At 43.3% G+C, this 20,475-nt stretch overlaps 1 protein-coding gene across 1 annotated transcript in view; it reads right to left on the bottom strand.

Annotated features, from left to right (window-relative positions):
* ankrd13b (ankyrin repeat domain 13B) overlaps positions 1-20,094 on the bottom strand; it is a 55,347-nt gene extending 35,253 nt beyond the window's left edge. Inside the window, exon 1 of the mRNA XM_069668106.1 lies at positions 19,619-20,094. Coding sequence (XP_069524207.1) covers positions 19,619-19,726 — 108 coding nt within the window. The 5' untranslated portion in view covers positions 19,727-20,094. The remainder of the gene's footprint in view (positions 1-19,618) is intronic.
* Positions 20,095-20,475: the final 381 nt, after the last annotated feature.

Raw genomic sequence — 20,475 nt, 5'->3', positions numbered from 1 at the left:
GCTGTCCGGAGACCACCAGACCGCTGGGAGCGGTCTACACTCTCATCCGTTCCTGCTCCTCTCTGTTCCTGCTATGCCACGGGACAATGCTACAGTGCCTCCCGGTGGACGGGAGGAGCCCATGCAGCTGGGACGCACTCGTCTCTCCCCAGAGGAACGTCAGCGCCGTCTTAAGGAGGGAAGGTGCATCTACTGTGGCCACTTGGGTCACTTCTTGGCTGTGTGTCCAGTAAAAGACAGGGCTCATCAATAGAGCGGGGGTTATTGGTGAGTCAAACCTCAACTTTTTTAAATCCCTCCAGACCTTCATCTCATGCTTGTTTGACCATTTCTGGGAGTTCTCTGGAGCTAGCGGTTTTTGTTGATTCAGGAGCTGACGAAAGCTTTATGGACAGGGGACTAGCTAAACAGCTTCAGTTGACCCTGGAACCTCTGCCTTGTCCTCGGGAGGCCAACGCCCTGAATGGCCAACGACTCTGCTGTATTACCCACCGCACTCCTGCTTTGAGTCTAACCATGTCAGGTAATCACTCAGAGATGCTCTCATTTTTAATAATTGACTCACCTGAATGTCCACTGGTCTGGGTCATCCTTGGTTAAAAAGACACAATCCGCACATTGACTGGACAACTGGGCTAATTTTGGGGTGGAGCAAGTTTTGCCACTCATCCTACCTTGTTTCTGCTTCACCCAGTATCTCTAGTAAGAACTCTGACCCCTCAGACTTTCCAGATCTCTCCTGTGTCCCTCCCATCTATCTGGATTTAAAGGAGGTCTTTAACAAGTCCCGGGCTACCTCCTTACCTCCGCATCGGCCTTACGACTGTGCCATTGACCTCCTCCCTGGGGCCTCTCCTCCGAAGGGTCGTCTCTACTCCCTGTCTGCCCCGGAGAGGGAGGCAATGAACAAGTACATCCAGAGTTCCCTGGCTGCAGGTATAATTCGTCCCTCCTCCTCTCCTGCTGGAGCAGGTTTCTTTTTTGTGGATAAGAAGGACAAGTCGTTACGCCCCTGCATAGACTACAGAGGCCTGAATGATGTCACGGTCAAGAACAGGTACCCTCTTCCACTCATATCCTCTGCATTTGAACTCTTACAAGGAGCTACCATTTTCTCTAAATTGGATTTAAGGAATGCTTATCATCTAGTTCGCATACGAGAGGGGGATTAATGGAAAACTGCATTTAACACTCCAAGTGGCCACTATGAATATCTTGTCATGCCATTCGGTCTCACTAATGCTCCAGCAGTTTTTCAGGCCCTGGTTAATGACATTCTAAGAGACATGTTAAACACATTTGTTTTTGTTTATCTTGATGACATTTTGATTTTTTCAAAGTCTGAGGAGGAGCACGTGCAACACGTCCAGCGGGTTCTTCAGCGGTTGCTGGAGAATCAATTATTTGTCAAGGCAGAAAAATGTGAGTTCCCCCAACGCTCTGTTTCCTTCCTGGGGTTCATTGTGGCACCTGACAGTTTCAAGATGGACCCTGATAAGGTTAGTGCTGTCACTGATTGGCCTGTGCCCACTGATAGAAAGCAGCTGCAGAGATTTTTGGGCTTTGCTAACTTCTATAGTCGCTTTATTAGGAACTATAGTTCTGTTGCAGCCCCTCTCCATGCTCTCTCGTCCCCAAAGATCAGGTTCGCATGGAACCCTCAAGCTGAGGAGGCTTTTCAATCCCTCAAGCGGCGGTTCTGCTCTGCTCCCATACTCACCCTGCCTGATCCCAAGCTCCAGTTCATCATCGAGGTTGATGCCTCTGATGTGGGGGTGGGGGCGGTCCTCTCCCAACGCTTCCCCAAGGACAACAAGGTTCACCCCTGTGCTTTCTTTTCTAGAAAACTTTCCCCTGCTGAACAGAACTACGATGTGGGCAACCGGGAGCTACTGGCCGTCAAGCTGGCTCTGGAAGAGTGGAGGCACTGGCTGGAGGGGGCTGAGCAGCCATTTCTGGTGTGGACTGACCACAAAAACCTGGAATACATTAGGACTGCTAAAAAATTGAACTCTCGTCAAGCAAGGTGGGCACTGTTTTTCAATCGATTTGATTTCACCCTGTCTTACCGTCCTGGTTCTAGAAACGTCAAGCCAGATGCCCTGTCCCGGCAGTTTCAGCGTGAGGAAACCCCTGAAACTCCTGCCACCATTCTTCCACCCTCCTGTGTCATCGGAGCAGTGACGTGGGGCATAGTTGACGAGGTCACCCAGGCGCTGGAGGGGGAGGAGATTCCTGAAACCTGGCCTGAAAATCGGCTTTATGTCCTGCCCGCCCTCTGTCCACGGGTCCTGCAGTGGGGGCACTCCTCTAACCTTAGCTGTCACCCAGGGGTCGCTCGCTCCATCAGTTTCCTTCAACAGCGTTTCTGGTGGCCAACGCTGAAGGAGGATGTCCAGGAGTTTATAGCTGTCTGCCCTGTCTGTGCTCAGAATAAGACCTCCCACCTGCGGCCTCCTGGTTTGCTCCACCCGTTGCCCATTCCCCGGCAACCCTGGTCTCTCATGTCCATAGACTTTGTTACTGGACTGCCTCCATCAGCAGGTAACACAGTTATTCTTACCATAGTGGACAGATTTTCCAAAATGGCTCATTTTGTCCCTTTGCCTAAGCTACCCTCTGCCAAGGAAATGGCAGAGGTCATGTTAGCTCAAGTTTTTCGACTGCATGGGCTCCCACAGGATGTTGTTTCGGACCGGGGCCCTCAGTTTGCCTCTCGGTTTTGGAAGGAGTTCTGCAGACTAATCGGGGCTACGGCTAGTCTGTCCTCTGGATTCCTCCCCCAGTCCAATGGTCAGACTGAATGTTACAACTAGGAGCTAGAGACAGGACTCCGCTGTGCTGTATCCCAAGAACCTTCCCTCTGGAGCAGACATTTGGTTTGGGTAGAATATGCTCACAACTCTCTCCCTGTCTCTGCCACAGGTCTTTCTCCTTTCCAGTGTTCGTATGGATATCAGCCACCTTTGTTTCCTGAAGTAGAGGGGGAGGTCATTGTTCCATCAGCTCGGGCCTTGGTGCGTCGCTGCCACCTAACCTGGAAAAGAGCCTGAGCAGCTCTCCTTCGCACCTCCAGGCGGTACAAGCAGTCAGCTGACAAGCACCGTTCTCAAGCTCCTCGCTACAGGTTGGGTCAAAGAGTCTGGCTTTCCAGCCGAGATCTCCCTCTGCGCCTGGAGTCACGCAAGTTGGCACCGAGGTTTGTTGGCCCATTCTCCATCTCTAAAATAGTGAACCCAGTTGCAGTCCAGCTCAAGCTCCCGAGGACAATGAGGCTTCATCCTACTTTCCATGTTTCCAAGGTCAAGCCCGTCAGAACCAGTCTTCTGGTTCCCTCCTCCAGACCCCCTCCACCCCCCCGGGTTATTGATGGGGGGCCTGTTTACACTGTAAAGCGCCTGCTGGCGGTCCGCCGCAGGGGCTGTGGACTTCAGTACCTTGTTGACTGGGAGGGATATGGACCTGAGGAGAGGTCTTTGGTCCCTTCAAGAGACATTATTGATAAGACACTAATCAGAGACTTTCAACGGCATCACCCTGATCAACCTGGGACGTCTGGAGCCGTCCCTTGAGGGGGGGGTACTGTAATGTTCTGTGTAACCTGTTTGTTTTTAATTAGATCTGTGTTCACTTCCTGTTTTATTTTGTATCCTGGTGCTTGTGTATCATGTCTAGTGTTTCTTCCTGCCTTTGTTCAGTTTCCCGCCAGTTTTTTCCCTACACCTGTATCCCATTGGTAATTAGTCCAGCCTGTATATATACCCCTGTGTTTCCACTCACCCTCTGCCAGATTGTCATTGTCACCCTCGTGTGTACATGTTTTGCAGCCTTGATACCTTTGTGTTTGCTTGCCCGGTTTTTGAACCCTGTTTGGATAGTTGGATTTTGGTTTTTGTGGATTGCCCGTTTTGGATTGTTCTGCCCTCTCTGACTGATTTTCTGTGTATAACCTAAGAACGTTTTCAGTAAAGAGGTTTTCCTGCTACTGGATTTTTGTGTTCTGGATTTTCCTCTGCATTTGAGTATCCTTGGTTTAGGATTGTTACAGTAAACTGCGCTTTTGTTTGATAACGCTTTAGTTCTGTGCGGTAGTGTTATGTTTTATTGCGCTGGTTTGTAGCTACCAGGGTAAAAAAGCTTCTGTAGGAAAGGTTTGCTTTGTGTACTTGCCGGTAATTCTGTCTATAAAATCTTTGTTCTTCAGGTCATTTTGGTAATTCACTATGGAGTTTGATCTGCTGGGGTTTAGTGAAGCTCCTACAACAGAGCAGCTTTATCAGTGTACCGTAGCATAGCTCAGGTCTATTGCACAGCATTACAATATTGAAATTGCTCCCACTTGTAGTAAGAAGGATGAAATTGAAATGTTATAGCCACTGTACTTTTTGAACAGGGGGTACTGCCTAGGGCAGGGGTACTCAATTTAATTTGAAAGAGGTCCAGTTAGAGATTTTTTTCTCAAGCAAAGGTTCGGAACATCATTTCTGACCTGCGTTATGATTCAGTACCATACTGTGACAACCCTGAGGTTGTCTTGATCAGTGGGTGTGGTTGTTTCTGATTCTGTGTTTCCAGGTTGACTGCAGGTGGGGGAAGATTGGAGTCATCAAGGCGGATTCAACACACCTGATCTCAGCTGATCGAACTGTATTTAGGAAGGCTGCCGACCATGCGCTCGCTCTCTTATTCCTCACCATGTGACAGCCAGGAACACTACAGCTCACCGAATGAACTTTCAGTTTTACTCTTATTTTACACACACATCGTGATACACTCAACCATACACTCTTGACATTACTGATAGTACGGACATTACATGTTTGTTCTGGTTTTGTTAGTTACTTTACTGTGTTGGCCAAATAAATCTTTTGAAAGGTGAATAGTTTGTTGACTTCCTCTTTTGGTCGAGTCGGAGCCATCTTGTAACAATACATTTATACATTTTGAACGTCTGTCCAATCAAATAAAGAAAATACAATTAGGCAAAATAGTTTTTACAACAATGCTTATTATAACTGTGTGTGTGTATATGTGTATATATATATATATATATATATATATATATATATATATATATATATATATAAAATAATTCAAATAATAAATGTCTGGTACTTCACATGGTAGTCTAATGTTGTCCATGCAGAAATCAAATGAAAGAGAGAGACAGCTTTACTTCTTCACTTAAGCTGCTCTCTGTCTGACTCCTGACAGATCAACATTTCACCATAATAGGAGAATTCACTTTATATTTTATTGTATGTTTGCCAAATTTTATTTTATGTTTTGCTGAAAAGCAGTTGCAGTTAGACTTTTTCTCATCGTGAGTTTTAAAACAATAATAAATAATATTTAAACGCACTGTACACTGACGGACTGCTGGAGAGGGCGAAACTGAGGGGGAGAGAGAGAGGGCACATACCGGTACATATAAGAACAGAAGTGTGCACATAAGAGGAAAACTGGTCATGATGATGAGGCCTGATGTAGCTCTGTGTAACTCTTAGGTTTATCAGTGAAGTGTTTGAACTAAACTACAGCCTGGATTCTCTGTTAACGGAGACAAACGGAGTGACAGTGTCAGACAATGTCCGCGTTTAATAATCGTCACGGTCGCAGAACATAAACAAGTCCGTCCAGTCTTAAAAGCTCGGTTTTCCCTATGCTTTTCTCGCTTTTTAAAACTGTAAATAGGTCTGGGTCTGGAGACGATGGCAGGTGGGTCCGGATACGGACCGTGGTCCGCCGTTTGGGGACCGCTGGCCTAGGGGGTTTAGTCAGTTGGTTTAAGAGCCAGATGTAAGTGAATATGTTAAGTTGCTTGACAGCAAGACAGAACAGGTGGATGTTGCAGAGTCAAGATGCTCAGTCTGTACGATTACGGGAGTTGGAACTGCAGTTCAAGATTAAACAGCTGGAGCGCGAGGCAAAGGATAGAGAAGAGGTGAGGAAGCTAGAAATGGAGTGGTTGCGGGTATTGCATGAGGAGAAAAATGAAAGAGTTGGATTGTAAGTTAAGATCTGAGACTGCTAACTCTCATACTGCTAGTTCTCATTCATCTTCTGTCTCCCCTCCTCGGTTTGATTTTGGTAGAAATTTTCATTTAGTTCCTCCCTTCTCTGAGAAGGATATGGAAAAATACTTTTCCCATGTTGAGCGTGTAGCCACCACTCTGGATTGGCCTAAAGAGTTCTGGACATTGCTGTTGCAGTGTGTACTGTCAGGTAAAGCCCAGGAGGTCTATTTTTCATTTACACTCACCCAAAGCTCTGACTATGAGGTTTTAAAGGTAGCCATTTTGAGTGCCTATGAGTTAGTCCTAGAGGCCTACAGGCAGCGTTTTAGAGGTTTTTGTAAGGGTGAGAAGACATTTGTGCCATTGTCCAGAGAGAAGGAAATAGGTGGTGCACATTTCAAAACGTTGAGAGTAAGGAACAACTTCAACAGGTGATTCTTCTGGAGGAGTTCAGAAATTGTGTCCCTGAGGTGGTTGCCACCTATCTGAGTGAGCAGAGAGTGTCTAAGGAAAAGGAGGCTGCTATACTTGCTGATGAGTACATTTTGGCTCATAAAGAAGGTTTTAGTGACAAGAGTTATGCTCCTCCTCGCCCTTCTCATTTTAAAACTGGCAGCAACGGGCCTGGTTCTTCAGTTGTGCTACAAATGCTCCTAATTCTAGCAATGGAAACTCTGAGAGAATTTGTTACTATTGTAAAAAAAAAAAATAAAAATAAAAAAGCCTGTAGGGCTGATAACTTCACTAACATGTCAGTTGCCTCATGTAGAGGATGGTCCCACTCAATCCATTAAAGCCAGCCCTGAGCATGATCCCTTTGCACCATTCCAAATAGATGGTTCAGCAGCTATCTCAGAGAAGCCTGTCCCCATTTGTATTCTAAGGGATACAGGAGCCCCTCAGTCTATGTTGTTGAAGGGTGTTTTGCCACTCTCTAAGAAATCCTTTACTGGCAGCAGTGCTGTAGTTCGAGGGTGTGGAATGACTTGGCCCAATTGCATGTTATGCATTTTCAGCCTGGCTTGGTTACAGGCCCTGTGGCAGTGATTACTCATCCTCAGCTTCCTGTAGAAGAAGTAGACATTATTTTGGGTAATGATCTGGCTGGTGGGTAAGTGTTTCCTGAGTCCATTGTTGTAGATGATCCAACTAGCTCTGCATTTGTTGATAACCAGGATGATCTATCATCCCAGTTGCCTACAGTGTTTTCTGCTTGTGTCGTAACTCATGCTCAGTCATGCAAGTTTGAGGATGTGGTGAACCTTTCAGAGATGGCTGATGGATGTCCCCACCTGGTCACACTGTAGAGTCTGTGTCTTTTGATTCTTCTGAAACCTCTGAGACTGTAAATAAGCAGTCCACTCATTCTCCTGTAACTGAATCTACGTTTTCCAGTCCTGTCACCTTGCCTGTTGAGTCTGATAGTCAGCTAGTGGTTGCAAAGGAACAGCTCATAGCAGCTCAGTCCGCTGATCCTGCTTTGGCTAAGTGTAGTGCAGCAGTGTTGCCTAAGGACAAGATTGGTACTTCTCTGGTTGCTTACTACTGGGAGGATGGGATCCTCATGCTCAAGTGGGCTCCTTCAGTAGATGATGACAGTGGGTGGAACACTACCTACCAGATTGTTGTCCCTTCCCATTACCATGGGAAGCTACTGTGCCTAACTCATGATAATGTTCTGTCGGGTCACCTCGTATATTATCGTATATTAAAGCAATTCTTACCTTTCTGGCATGTCCCTCAGCACTTAGTTAAAATTTGAACAAGAACAACTCCGCCTCCCTTCAAAGTCCCACCCTCTTCCCCCTGCCTGACCTCTGACGCTCCCCTCCCTCCCTCCCTCCCTCCTCCTCCTCCATGCATCCCTGACGCGTGCGGTGAGAGAAGCAGCGCGAGTGAAACGGGTCAATGGAGTCGGAGTCAGAGTCAGAGTCAGAGGCACAGGTAAGTGAAAACTAACCAACAGTAATTAAATAATATTCAATTCTGCATGTGGTATAAAATAAAATTCCCTCCCTCGTAACGTTTAGTTACCTTTTGTAGTCTGACGAACTACCAACGTTACTATCGTAATTATAGCATTTCATCGCCTGTTTGTTTACAGTCAAATGCGTCGTTTTACGGCAGAATTAATATTTTCTTGCTGTCATAACGTCTTACCTTGCCTGAATTGTCCCGGTAACGTTTGTCATTAAATTAGGAGCAGTACAAGCAGTTTTGTTTACAGGTTAACTTTGTTGAGAACCTGTTTTGTCAGCTAACGGTAGCTAACGGTAGCTAACTTTAGCCCTCGTTCAGATGTTTAGCTTCAACATTTTTTTCTTTTAACTTTATGTTATATAGTCACAAAGTAAAGGGCTCTTTCTTTTTTTTAAATTATGGTGCTTCTTGGAGGAGAGTGTGGTTGGAGATCCCGACTACGTTCCGGATCTTCAGAGGCAGGGGCCGACAGCAGCAGTCTACAGCTGGAACCAGCACAGGAGGTGTAAGAGCCCCGAGAAGGGCAGGTCCTTCCAGGGGCTGCCAGGGTAGAAGCAGCAGGGCCGTGGGGTGATGCGGAGTGGGGAATCTGCTGAGGAGAGGCCCGGAACCAGCAGACAAGCTGCCCCAAGATCCACAACAAGAGCCAGTCGGAGGGCACGTGGACCTGCTGTACTCAGTCCTGACGATCTCATCGGATTCCAGCAGTTCATACAGTTTTGTATTTTTTCTTATTCACGTTGCTCAATAAAACCTTGCATTGTATAATTACCTTTGTCTTTTTACTCACATAAAGTAATGTTTATTATGCTTTACTTCCATTATGACCCTTTTTTCATATTCCCACTTCATCTGAATGAACTGCAGTGAATTATTAAAATCAATTTTTTAGAAAAACATTTATTATTGAAGACAGTTTATCATTTTTTTTTACAGCTGTCTTCTATAAGAAATTAGTTATTTGGTCCCAATAAAAAAGCAAATAAATAACATAAGGCACTTGCAAGATTACGGTTTAGTAATGCAAACAAATCTTTTAGATGTAACATTCAGCTCTTCATGAGTTCCAGGGGTACCAAGTCTTGGCTGGTGCTGGATGTCCTCCATTACGGTGAGAGTGGTGTACCTTGACAAAGAGTGAAAAAAAAATAGAAACGTGACACAGGATATAAATTGCATAAACTCAAACAGGCTAGATTTTATATAGATCTTAGGCTGCTTTGGCACAGAGTGATGTTATCACAATGTACACTAAGTGGAGCAAGTGTATGTATCAACTTATTACAATTTAAAATTCCCTACTGGTAAATAGTACTTCTTCCCAAGGATGGAAAAAGTCACAAACAGACAGATCGGTCTTATTTACACAGATGTCAGCTAGCCAGCATTATCTATTAGCCGGAGAAGTCTTCTAGCAATGTGCTGAACTAGCTCTGGTTACTGTACAACCAACCAAGTCAAACGCAACCCCGGAGTTATAATACTAAAACTGGGTTAATGACAACTTCACAATAAACACTGAGGCTAACGCTGAAGCTAACGTCACCGGTAGTGTAACGTTAAACAAACCAAGCTGCGGAGTCAGTTTGTTTACACTATAGGCGCTAACGCTAGGCTAAATTTCCCTGCACAAATAACATAATATTACAGAACGACAGTAACTGGTAACTGATGTTATCACATGTAATGTTGTGTTTTAGGATTAGGCAAACTTAACGTACCTGTCCAGCAGAAACTCTGCGACCATCTCATCTCTTTTTAGCTCCGGATGTAGCTGCATTAGCCTCCTCCATTGCTGGAAAGCAGAGCCGATGTTGACTCCAGTCTTGCCTCTTGCCGCATCAAGCTCTTTCTTTAAGGCAGCTTTTTGTGAAATAGTCTTCTTTGTCCTGATAATTTTCTCTGTGGGGGCAGCTGATGATGGAAGTGGCGGCTCGCCTTGGTCAGTCATTGTCAGTTCTCCGTTCCTTGCTCTCTCTCACCGCTCTACTGCTCTACCAGAGAGGCGCGCGACTTGCGAGCCGTGACAGCGGTGCAACTGGGAGGGACGCGGCGACGGATGACAGACAGGAAGCTCGGCAAATCAATTTATTCGGACCGAATAAAATGATTGGTCAGACTTTTATCAGAAATATATGAGAATTAAATATTGATGAGTTTCAATGCCTAGTTGATTTCTTTTACATTTTATTGTGCTATACGCTTATTAGGAGCATTTTATGATTACAAAAAAAAAGCGTGAAAATGCCAGAAAGGTAAGAATTGCTTTAAAGCAGTTTTTCTGGCCTGGGTTGAAAAGTGATGTATCCAGGTATTGCCTCTCTTGTCATGCATGCCAACTGGTTGGGAAACCAAATCAAGTGATTCCCAAGGTCCCACATCCTATACCAGTGATGGGGGAAACCATTTGAAAAACTGTGTGGGCCCATTGCCTAAGTCCAAATCTGGTCATCAGTATCTCTTGACTCCCTGCATTTGTTACACCAGACGCTTTCCTACAGTATACAGTCATGGCATTTGGTATGTGTAACGCTCTGGCCACTTTTCAACGACTATGCGTAGGGCGTTGTCTGGAGTAGCGAACCGTGAGGCATATCTTGATGATGTGATAGTTTATTCAGCTGACTCATGCAATCTCATGTTGAGACACTGTCCACCATGTTTCGGTGTTTGCAAGAGGCTTCTCCCACCTTGAACCTTGCAAAATGCGAGTTTGCCAAGGCCACCATCACCTATCTAGGCAAGCAGGTCGGTCAGGGTTAGGTCCATCCAGTTGATGCTAAGGTAACTTATCGTTCAGTCTACCCCTGTGGTACTACGTAAAGGCCAGCCAGTATTTTCAGTGCTGTATATTGTTCCTCGTGAAAGCCTTAGGTAGTCTTTTTCTCCTTTGCTTCAGGATCACCTCTAAAACCAGACAGCCCTCCTCAGCTCTCAAGACACCGGTTCATCTTTCCAGCCACTCACCGCCTGCTCGCCTGCTCACCTCCTATTCCCCAACTCAGACACCATCTCAAGTGAACTGTTTACTGTTATTCCTTATTATAACCTTTTCTAATTACAAACTGCATCCTGGTTCCGCACATTGGATCAAAATACACTGCAACTCATTATAACATATTGATTTTCCCGACCCTCATATCGATACTTTTAATGGATTTTAAACACCCTCATATTTCCCTCAAATTCCTGTCATCATAACAACCTCCACTCCTGTAGATGTCGCTGTAACGCTGGTTTCTTACCTGCATCAGTAACTGTGTCTGTGAACCTAACCTGGTCGGGTTACGCCGGGAACACACCGGATGCCGAAGCGCTGCGAAGCGCCGCGCAACGAAAATCGCGTGCGAGCCGGAGCACTTCGGTTCACACCAGACGCGCATTTCTCCGCGCCGGTCGACAAGCGCCTCTGCTCCTCAGCTGTCGTTTACTCACATTTGGAGCTGTTTTCACTCATCTGGTGTGAACGACACAATCAGTTAACATGGGCGCCGAAAGGAAACGGGCTCCGCTCCGCGGCTATTCGCGGCGCTTCGGCGTCTGGTGTGTTCCCGGCGTTAGAGTTTCGCTCTGTCTCCTCCCTCTAAGCTATAAAACCCTCATTCACTTCCTCATTCATTCAGCCTGTATCACGCGTGTGTTTGAGCGGTTACCAAATAAAAAAAAAAAATGTTGCGTCTCTGTGGTGCTCTGACCCATTTGCAGATGTCTTTTATAATTATAATTACAAGATCAAAAGACAAATCTGTGTCAAAGTCATCATTTGTTTGGTCAGCTTAATTTCCTACGAGTACAAAAGCAGCCGTTAATAATTGGAAATTAAGCACAATTGAACACAATTCAGTTTAATGACCTAAACAGGATTTAGGTGAGAGGACATAATGTATGTGAAATCAGCATTCTGTTAGGGATAAAGCTAATGCACATTAAAACAGCCACTGAATGATATTTAATTTGTTTAATATTTAAAATATGATTGAAGTGAGGTTCAGCGATGAGCCTGTTCTGCCTGAGCCTTACATTTGAATGATGTTCTGGTATTTTATTTTTAACTGCTTCCATGTGTGTTTTTTCTCCCGCTGGATTGCTCCTAAATTAATGTAAATTTTATCTTCCAGTCATGATTAAATATTAAATAAATAGACAAGTTCAAATTTACGCGTTTACTTGAGCAGCGATTTCTTCCCACGCTGCCTCTCTCTGTTTTGCAGCTGCAGCTCTGTTATTTTATTTTTCTAAAAACACGCTCGTATTCGCTGAATGTCTGCATGAGGATTTCGAGCTCCACTGGTGTGACGTAGGAGGACCACTTTTTGTGTACCGCTGCCATAGTGAATCGTGGTATTGGGGCTCCATTAAAGCTGGCTTTTTATAGTCAGCATGCACGCACTTAACTCTGGCTATACCTATTTAGAGTTGATTGAACTAACTCTGATCAGCTGTTCTGAAACGGACCCCTGGTGTCGTCTATGTGTGGGAAACACTGTAGCAGCCATATTAATTTCAGTTCAGTGGCACATAAGTATACTTTTAATCTGCACTTTATTTTGGGATGATACGTTATTTTCATTTTAGTTCCCTGTCTTTATTAACACTACACATTTTATTTTTTATGTTGTGGCATAAACATTTGAGTATAGTGACACATTAAGAATATTTGCACTTTATTTTCATTCGATGTGTAATTTGCATCATTCTATTCAGTGTGTTCAGTGAAACTGCAATTCAAATTTTGTTCTAATAAATTATAATGGAAATTTTGAATTAACTAGTTTTAATTCAATTTGAGCGCTACCCAGGAGGTACACAGCAAGTTGTATTCTCGGTTCTACTTTTACATTTTCTGTAAATTATGTAGAATATTGCAAAGTATCACAATACGGATCTTATCGTTACCCAAGTATCGTGATGCGTATCGTATCATGAGGTCCTTGCCAATACCCAGCCCTAATTACAGGGCTGTGTTTAATACTCGATTGTTCACATCGCAGGACATGGATATTGAAGCAAATTAAGTTAAATACGTCATATGCTACTTTTTTGTTGCTCGGTGCTAAACAAAAACTTGCCAGTTTCTCGTTTTCAATGTCTAATCCACAGCCTTGATCATCCCACCGACATTATCTGTGACGCCAGCAGCTCCGTTACGCGAGATGGCTTATAAGTGAGATTATTCCCGTTAAAAGTGTCACCTCGGTTAATGCTGGAGCTACATAAACGGACAGTTTATGGAGCAGACGTGCTGTTTACTTTAAGCGGCTACACCTGCAGCACACACATCGCCTGAAGTTGTGTGTGACGACAGGAAGCAGGAGATGTGTGTTTTCACAAGTAACTGTCACAGGGCTCATCACGCTGATTAAACATACATTTGATCATCATTAGTAATGGTTGATGACATAACTGCAGCCCACAAGTATTAGTATATGTTTTATAAAGAACGTGTCGCTCCAACTGTACTATCTACTTTTTCATGCGGGTGTCAGAATGCCTTTTTACGCTGTGGTTCAACCTCAGTGCTGTAACAAGGCTCCGCCATCATGCAGCCTTTGCCATTTTACACTACAAACGTGTGCGAGGCGTAAATAAATAGATACACACACAGCACTGTTCCGCCCTGCTGGCTCCACTGTTGACAAAGACGCCGTTTCGCCTCTGTTACGGGAAATTAATATGTCAAAAGTGACGAGACAGAAAACCTCAATTAGGTGCTGCGGTCCTGTTCACCTTGTCACCTTACTTCACAATCAGTGGAAATGTTTCCATTTAGTGTGAGTAAAAACAGCTAGGTTCGCTCATTTTAATGTAAGTAAAAACAGCTAGGTTAGCTCATTTTAATGTGAGTAAAACAGCTAGCTTAGCTCATTTTAATGTGAGTAATAACAACTCAGCTCATTTTAACCGTAGCTATGGACGCAGCGAAAACGGAAATATAATAATTTTTAAATTTGTGAAATAATTTCCTAATCAATATTTTTTTACTTTTAAGTAAGTAAATAGCCATGCAATATGGTATAATATAAACGGGATAATAGCCTTCCATAATCAGGGATTTATGGACTTCCCTAAAGCATCTTGACTGTCGTGGACTCCGCATTGCTGATGAATTCCTGATAGTGGACACCTACAGCATTATTCCTTTCTTGGCATAGAGGCTGGCAACAACTAGCCTGGTAAACAAAATGTGCCCAACAGCATCTTTAAAGCTCATTTATTCATTAAATTGTCAATATTATGCAGAATAATATGCAGAATATAATATTCATATTCTTGCCTCTATTTATCTTCTTTCTATCCTTATTTTAAAAAGAAAAATTACAGATCTGTACCTCTGTATCATCATCACCCTCACAATTGATTTCTTGTCACTGATCTATCTCTATGTCCCCTTTCTGATTGTCTTTTCTGTCTGTCCTGATTCTGCAATCATTTATCTTACAATCAACATTTTTTTAATCAACATTTTCTAGTAACCGCTCCTTCCCTTCCTCTGCTTTACTCCTCCCTTCCTTAGTTTCATGTGTTCCTTCTCATACTGCCCTCCTTCCGTTGTGAGCTCAGCTGCATTATTGATAGGTGTGTGTGGTATCTGCTCCATCTCTTGACCATCCTCCCTCTTTCTTACTCTCTCCCTCACTCAGTGTATGCCTAGCCTGATGCCGCTTGGCAGGTACTTAAGCCAACATCAATCTTTCATAGAAACATAACACACACAAAATTGTGCATATAGACATTCACTATATTTCCTAAAATGCTTGTGCATGGGGCACATAGAGAAGAGGATGCCAATAAAAGGGAGGGGTATAAAAATAACTTCTCTTACCCCCTGCCTCCCTTCTTGCCTCTGTGATTCTACATGCAGAGAACAGTTTGACAAACGTTATACTGCCATGAGACCCTGCTGCAGAAATGACTAGACAGCACAATGACAAATAAAACAGTGAGCAGCACAAATGGTGAAGATAACACCATCAAAGAATATTGAAACCTCACACAATGTCTCACCCTCATCTGAACACAGGTTCATTTCCACTTATGCAGATGCTTCAAGCTTCAAGGGACTTCAAGCCATAGAAGAAGATAAAATGTACGAGACCAACATGCTAAAATATTGACCTACATTATAGTGTATGTAATGTTTCTGTTTCACTGAGCTTTTGTTTGTTTATTGTCATACCAAATATGAACAAAGAGATGTGCAGAAAGACTAAAGGGCACACAAAGAGAGAAATTGGTTCAGATGCACGTGAACTTGTTAGAATGGCAATAGAAGCAAAATTAGCCTGAGCCAATCACACCGTATAGGTGAGTGTGGGAGTGGTTCACATTAGCAACTGGGCCCAAGTCAGACCGGCCAACATGTCCAAAAAGCAATGCAGAGTTGGCCTTCTTTCTGTTGGACAGGTAGGTGCCTCAAACAGGCGATTAACATGCAAAGGTAACTGGTGGTTAGCATGCTAGCGCAGTGGTAACCGGTGGTTAGCATGCTAGCGCAAAGGTCGGTGTTAGCTCGGCGGGATGGGCGTGTGCTCGCACGAGAGAGTGAGAGTGAGCTTCTGGTGACGAAGAGCCCAGGAGGAGGGGCCCAGTTTGAATGTGTTGTTGACAAAATGGAAGGAAAAATCCTACTTTTTATTATCCAAGTGTACATGCAAATTTAATTCAATATGCTTGACACTATGCAATTTATTCTCGGCAGGATTTGGTAAAAGGGTTAGGGAAAATAGTAAGATGTAAAGCAACTTTACAAATATTCAATGTGGACAGCCTGACAACCAGCAGAGGAAAAAAACAGAATAATAATCCTGGTCATCTGGAAATTTACAATCAACAATAATCCAGTAATGAAGGAATCCGGTCAACTGGAGCAGACACTGTGGCTGCCAGTCTGCATCATCACCATCACCACATTCATCTAGCTCCAAATGTCCCCAAAGGCAGTCAGTAATAACATCCAACACAAAGCCCACCCTCATGTCAAGCACCTTCAAAAAGATGCTTCAATGCTATCATAATATATTAAATATATATATATATACAAAAATACATTTAATATATTGAGGTAATGTTTTTAATAAGTAAGCACAACAAAATCTAATCCAAAAACTCACTCAAGTCAGTAAAGTAGACTTAAGGACACAGCAGCTATAATGCAAAATTAACCATTTCAATCACTTCTTCAGTGACCAAACATGTCTAAACCTTTCCAATCAGACACACATCCGTCCATTTGTTTATTTCCTAGTTAGAGGTGTTGTTATGGTTGTCATGGTATTTTGGAAAGTAGTTACATTTTACTAGTTGCATTTTTTTTTAAAAGGGAACTGATGTTGAGAGCTGAATATGCTCTCCTGAGTGTTTTGCCAAACCCAAACTACTTAGCTATGTCTTCCCATATCTCTAACAACAGCTCTGTAGCTCTGTAGCTGTTGTTAGAAAAATAGCAGAATCTGTGAATATCAAAGACCTTCTGAGCTGAACATCCTTAAGCACCTAGGGGCCCCCGCCCATCATATAAATAATGCAAACTAAAAACTGGAAAAATTAGATTTTTTCTTTGGGATGAGGAGGTACCTCCCCATTCTCTGCAACTATATTCTGCAATGAGAAGCATAATCTGTTAAAAGAAAAAACAGTTTAAATAATTTAATAAAATTAAGTGAACAACAAAAGCAATACCTTGCCTTGCTTGGGAATAAATATATACAAAACTGCTGGTGGCCTGGAGAAAAAAAGGGAGAGGAGAAAGAGAAAGAGGGGTGGCAGCCATTAAGGAGAGAACTTGCGGTTGCTGAAAGTCTGTCACCACCTCCACAAATTGAGTGAAATCTATATTTAAATAGATAATTAATTATATTAAGATTATTACTACATGTGTTTAAATACTTATCACTGAGACTACGCAGAGCCTCAACTCTGACGCATGACTGTGCCTCCGCAGGTACATAGCGTGAGTAGTTGGGGCCATCGCTTTGGGCTTTGCTCCCATGAGAAGCCACGGATCTTCTGGCAGGGCTAAAATAGCCTCAGGATCTGGAACACCAGTGATCATGGAGCCGGACCACCCCTTCAAGTACACATAAGGGTACCCTGCCGTCCACGTGATGTAAAAGACAACATGATTCATCAGACCAGGCCACCTTCTTCCATTGTTTTGTTGTCCAGTTCTGATGCTCATGTGCCCATTGTAGACACTTTCGGCTGTGGACAGGGGTCAGCATGGGCACCCTGACCAATCCGCAGCTACTCAGCCCAATATGCAGCAAACTGTGCAAACACTGTGTGTTCTGATACATTTCTATCAGAACCTGCATTCACTTTTTCAGTAATTTGAGCTACATTAGGTCTTCTGTCGGATTGGACAACACGGACCAGCCTTCGCTTCCCACATGCATCAATGATCCATGGCTGCCAGTTCACCGGTTTTCTTTACTTGGATCACTTTTGGTAAGACTGCTGCAGTGGCTTCCTTTCTAGCAGAGGGGTACCCTGCTGCCTCTGGATGGATGGCGGAGGAGGATAACTTGACCACTTGAGATGAAAGCTGAGGGGAGCGTTCACCCCGAAGAGGAAAGTCCTGCATGCTTAAGATCTCAAACCTGTTGGCCAGCAGGAGGTCCGGAGGTAGAAAAGAGGAAGTCGGGTGCTTTTCTGCATGCTGATGTTGACGTGGAGGCGAACTCACCGGAGCCTCTACTCTGACACATGACTGTGCCTCTGCAAATACATAGCAGTGAGTAGTTGGGGCCATCGCTTTAGGCTTTGCTCCCATGAGAAGCCACGGATCTTCTGGCCTCAGCATCTGGAACACCAGTGATCGTGGAGCCGATTATATAAAAATCTTCAAGATTATCACTTTAAGCATGATCATATTATGACTAATTAAAACAATAAAATATTTTTTTTTAATGTAAAACCTTTTAGATGCTTTAAGGTATAATCAAACTTTTTCATTTAAATAAAAGTCTTTTAAGTCACTATCTATCACCGAATGAGGTAACGCAGTGGTGATTGAGCCTTTGGCCATCTGATGAAAGCCTTTGCATTAGCAGTACATCGTATTTTTATGGACTGGGTGTCTGTGGCGACATTCACAGAAAAAATCACTAGCGGCGCCCAGTTAGTTGGTCTGTCAGACAGTGTAGGCGGAGCTAAGTGGCTGCACTTACGGTTTCTGTAAGCAACGGTAATCTATTATGGCTGGACAAACAAAGAAAAGATCGATGACTACAGATACAACTTCAAAAATAAATGAAAATCCAAGGAAAAAGAAACAAAGTTAGAACCACGACAAAGGGAGCCAGCAGTAGATGTCTGCTTCAATTTGGAAGTGCGCTCCTCTAATTACTGATTATTCTCAGCAGGTGGCGGTCAAGAGTACCAATCTGAAATATTAGGGGTTGTATCATTAAAAATGGTTCAAACACCAATATGTGTATATGTAAAATGTTAGGTATTTTTAAGAATACATTTCACTTAAAAAGCAGATCACTCTTATTCATCCACAATTTTTAGAAGCATAACACAAAGGTATCGTTATTTAAAGCTTTTAATGGGTCGTTTGGGTTTTAGAAGTGTTTTAGGATTTATGTGTAAGCTTGGGCAGTGGTGGTAGGTCCATTGTGATACCTTTTCATTGGACCCAGAATTCCTGGTGACGGCCCTGGGTGTGCTTATGAAGGCAAGTTTGTGTAAACGTGTGTGAAAGTTTGTTGACCTAAGACAGCATGGGGCAAGCACTCAAAAATCTGTTCAGTTGCTAACCTGCAGGGCATCTCTTATGTAATGGCTAAGCACTGAGTAACATTTGCAAAAAAAAGAAAAGAAAAAGGAAACACTCATATGCTCCTACGCGCACACACACACCCTCTCTCTCCCTCTCTCTCTCTCTCTCTCTCTCTCTCTCTCACTCACACACACACAATAGTGATATTCTTATCATATTCATATCATATGAAGTACTTAAATTTAACCAGTGGGCGAAAAATCATTTTTTGGAATCATGGAAACATTTATCATTCCATTGGGGTATTTATTGTGATGGTTTGCAACTAATCGCCCACATACTCAGTATCTGCATTGTCTCACCCACTCACAAATGGCTTTGCTGGTTGGAAGGTAGAAAGCCTACAGTTTTGAGTAGATCATGCAATAATGCTGCTTACACATAGACATAATGCACATCAACACTGTGCTAGACCACACAATCACACACATACTTTGGAGTACAACACCATCAGGGTCAGCTATTACAGTCATCTGCACTTGGGAATAAACTCCAATTACAACTTCTCATGCATATTATTATCACAGGATTAATATTTACGGCTTAATGCAATAAACATAAAGCCTGATACGTTACTCTGTGATTTCAAATGGAAGATTATAGTGTAAAATCAAATCTGAGGATATGGTCTAAATGCCCCCACCCCTGACCAACCGCACAGAGAGCAATAAATTGGGCTTTTATCAGTTATTAAATAGGTTTAAGAATGAGGTGCACCATGGGTGACATCGATACCGCCACGTTTTATTCTATGGTCCTACGATGTAAACGCTTATGAAGACATAGGCCTACGTCTGTAAGAAGAGGTGGATTTGATCGCTCACCACTGTCTCACCTGCTCGTTCGTTGCCAGCTCTTTCTCCAGCTGTCGATGTTTGTTGTGCCACACCAAATAGTGGATAGGATAACGACTCTTCTCCGGAGTTTTCTTAGCAGAAATCATCCTCGTTTCATAGTTCGCCTCCTCTTCTCTCTACACTATGAAATATAATGATACTTAGTTATGAATTTACGCTATATAGTCAAGCCTACCATCTTTTACCGGCGTGATGCCCAAAGCCATATAGAGGCAGCCCGCGTCAGAAACAGTGCTGCTCGCTTTGCTTAGAATAAACAGCACACATCCGTGAAAATCCTTTATAATAAAAAAACACCTCGTTTGATTGTCTCAGAAGGTTTGGCTACACCTTTCTTAACCATCTGCTCCTCCACCCCTCGCCTCCCTCTTTCATTCTCTCCTACCTACTCTTATACTTCTTTCCTCTTCCTATCCTTCCATCCGGTGGGGAGACAGATGCGTTGACAAGCTGCAATGAAATATGCGCACACTCAGCCAATCCGCAGTCAGGGATTTTGAGATAGGAAACATATACCTAATGCAAAACAGTAGCAGAAATGTAATGTTTATAAGCTAAAATATAGCATAGCCCCCTACAGGAATATTTTATTTGTGATATAGGCTACTTCCTGCAAAAGATATACAAAAACAATTTCGAATTAAAATGCATTAATTTAAAGTTTGAATAGCCTACTTGTCTTCTCTTTCTGTTCAGGTCCGTTGTTAAATTAAAATAATCCTTTATTTATCTCCTGGGGGGAAATTCGGGAGGAATCTGTGTTGACATATTCATCATATGCGATTATTTTTGCGAGCAGTAGAATTTAAAAAAATGTTATTTAGATGACAGAATT

The sequence above is a fragment of the Semicossyphus pulcher genome, unplaced genomic scaffold (assembly GCF_022749685.1).
Source record: "Semicossyphus pulcher isolate SPU_LCO1_2020_fin unplaced genomic scaffold, fSemPul1.0.p SCAF_19, whole genome shotgun sequence".
Lineage (NCBI taxonomy): Eukaryota > Metazoa > Chordata > Actinopteri > Labriformes > Labridae > Semicossyphus > Semicossyphus pulcher.
Note: the sequence above shows the minus strand (reverse complement) of the source record. Positions and strands in the feature narration are given on the sequence as shown.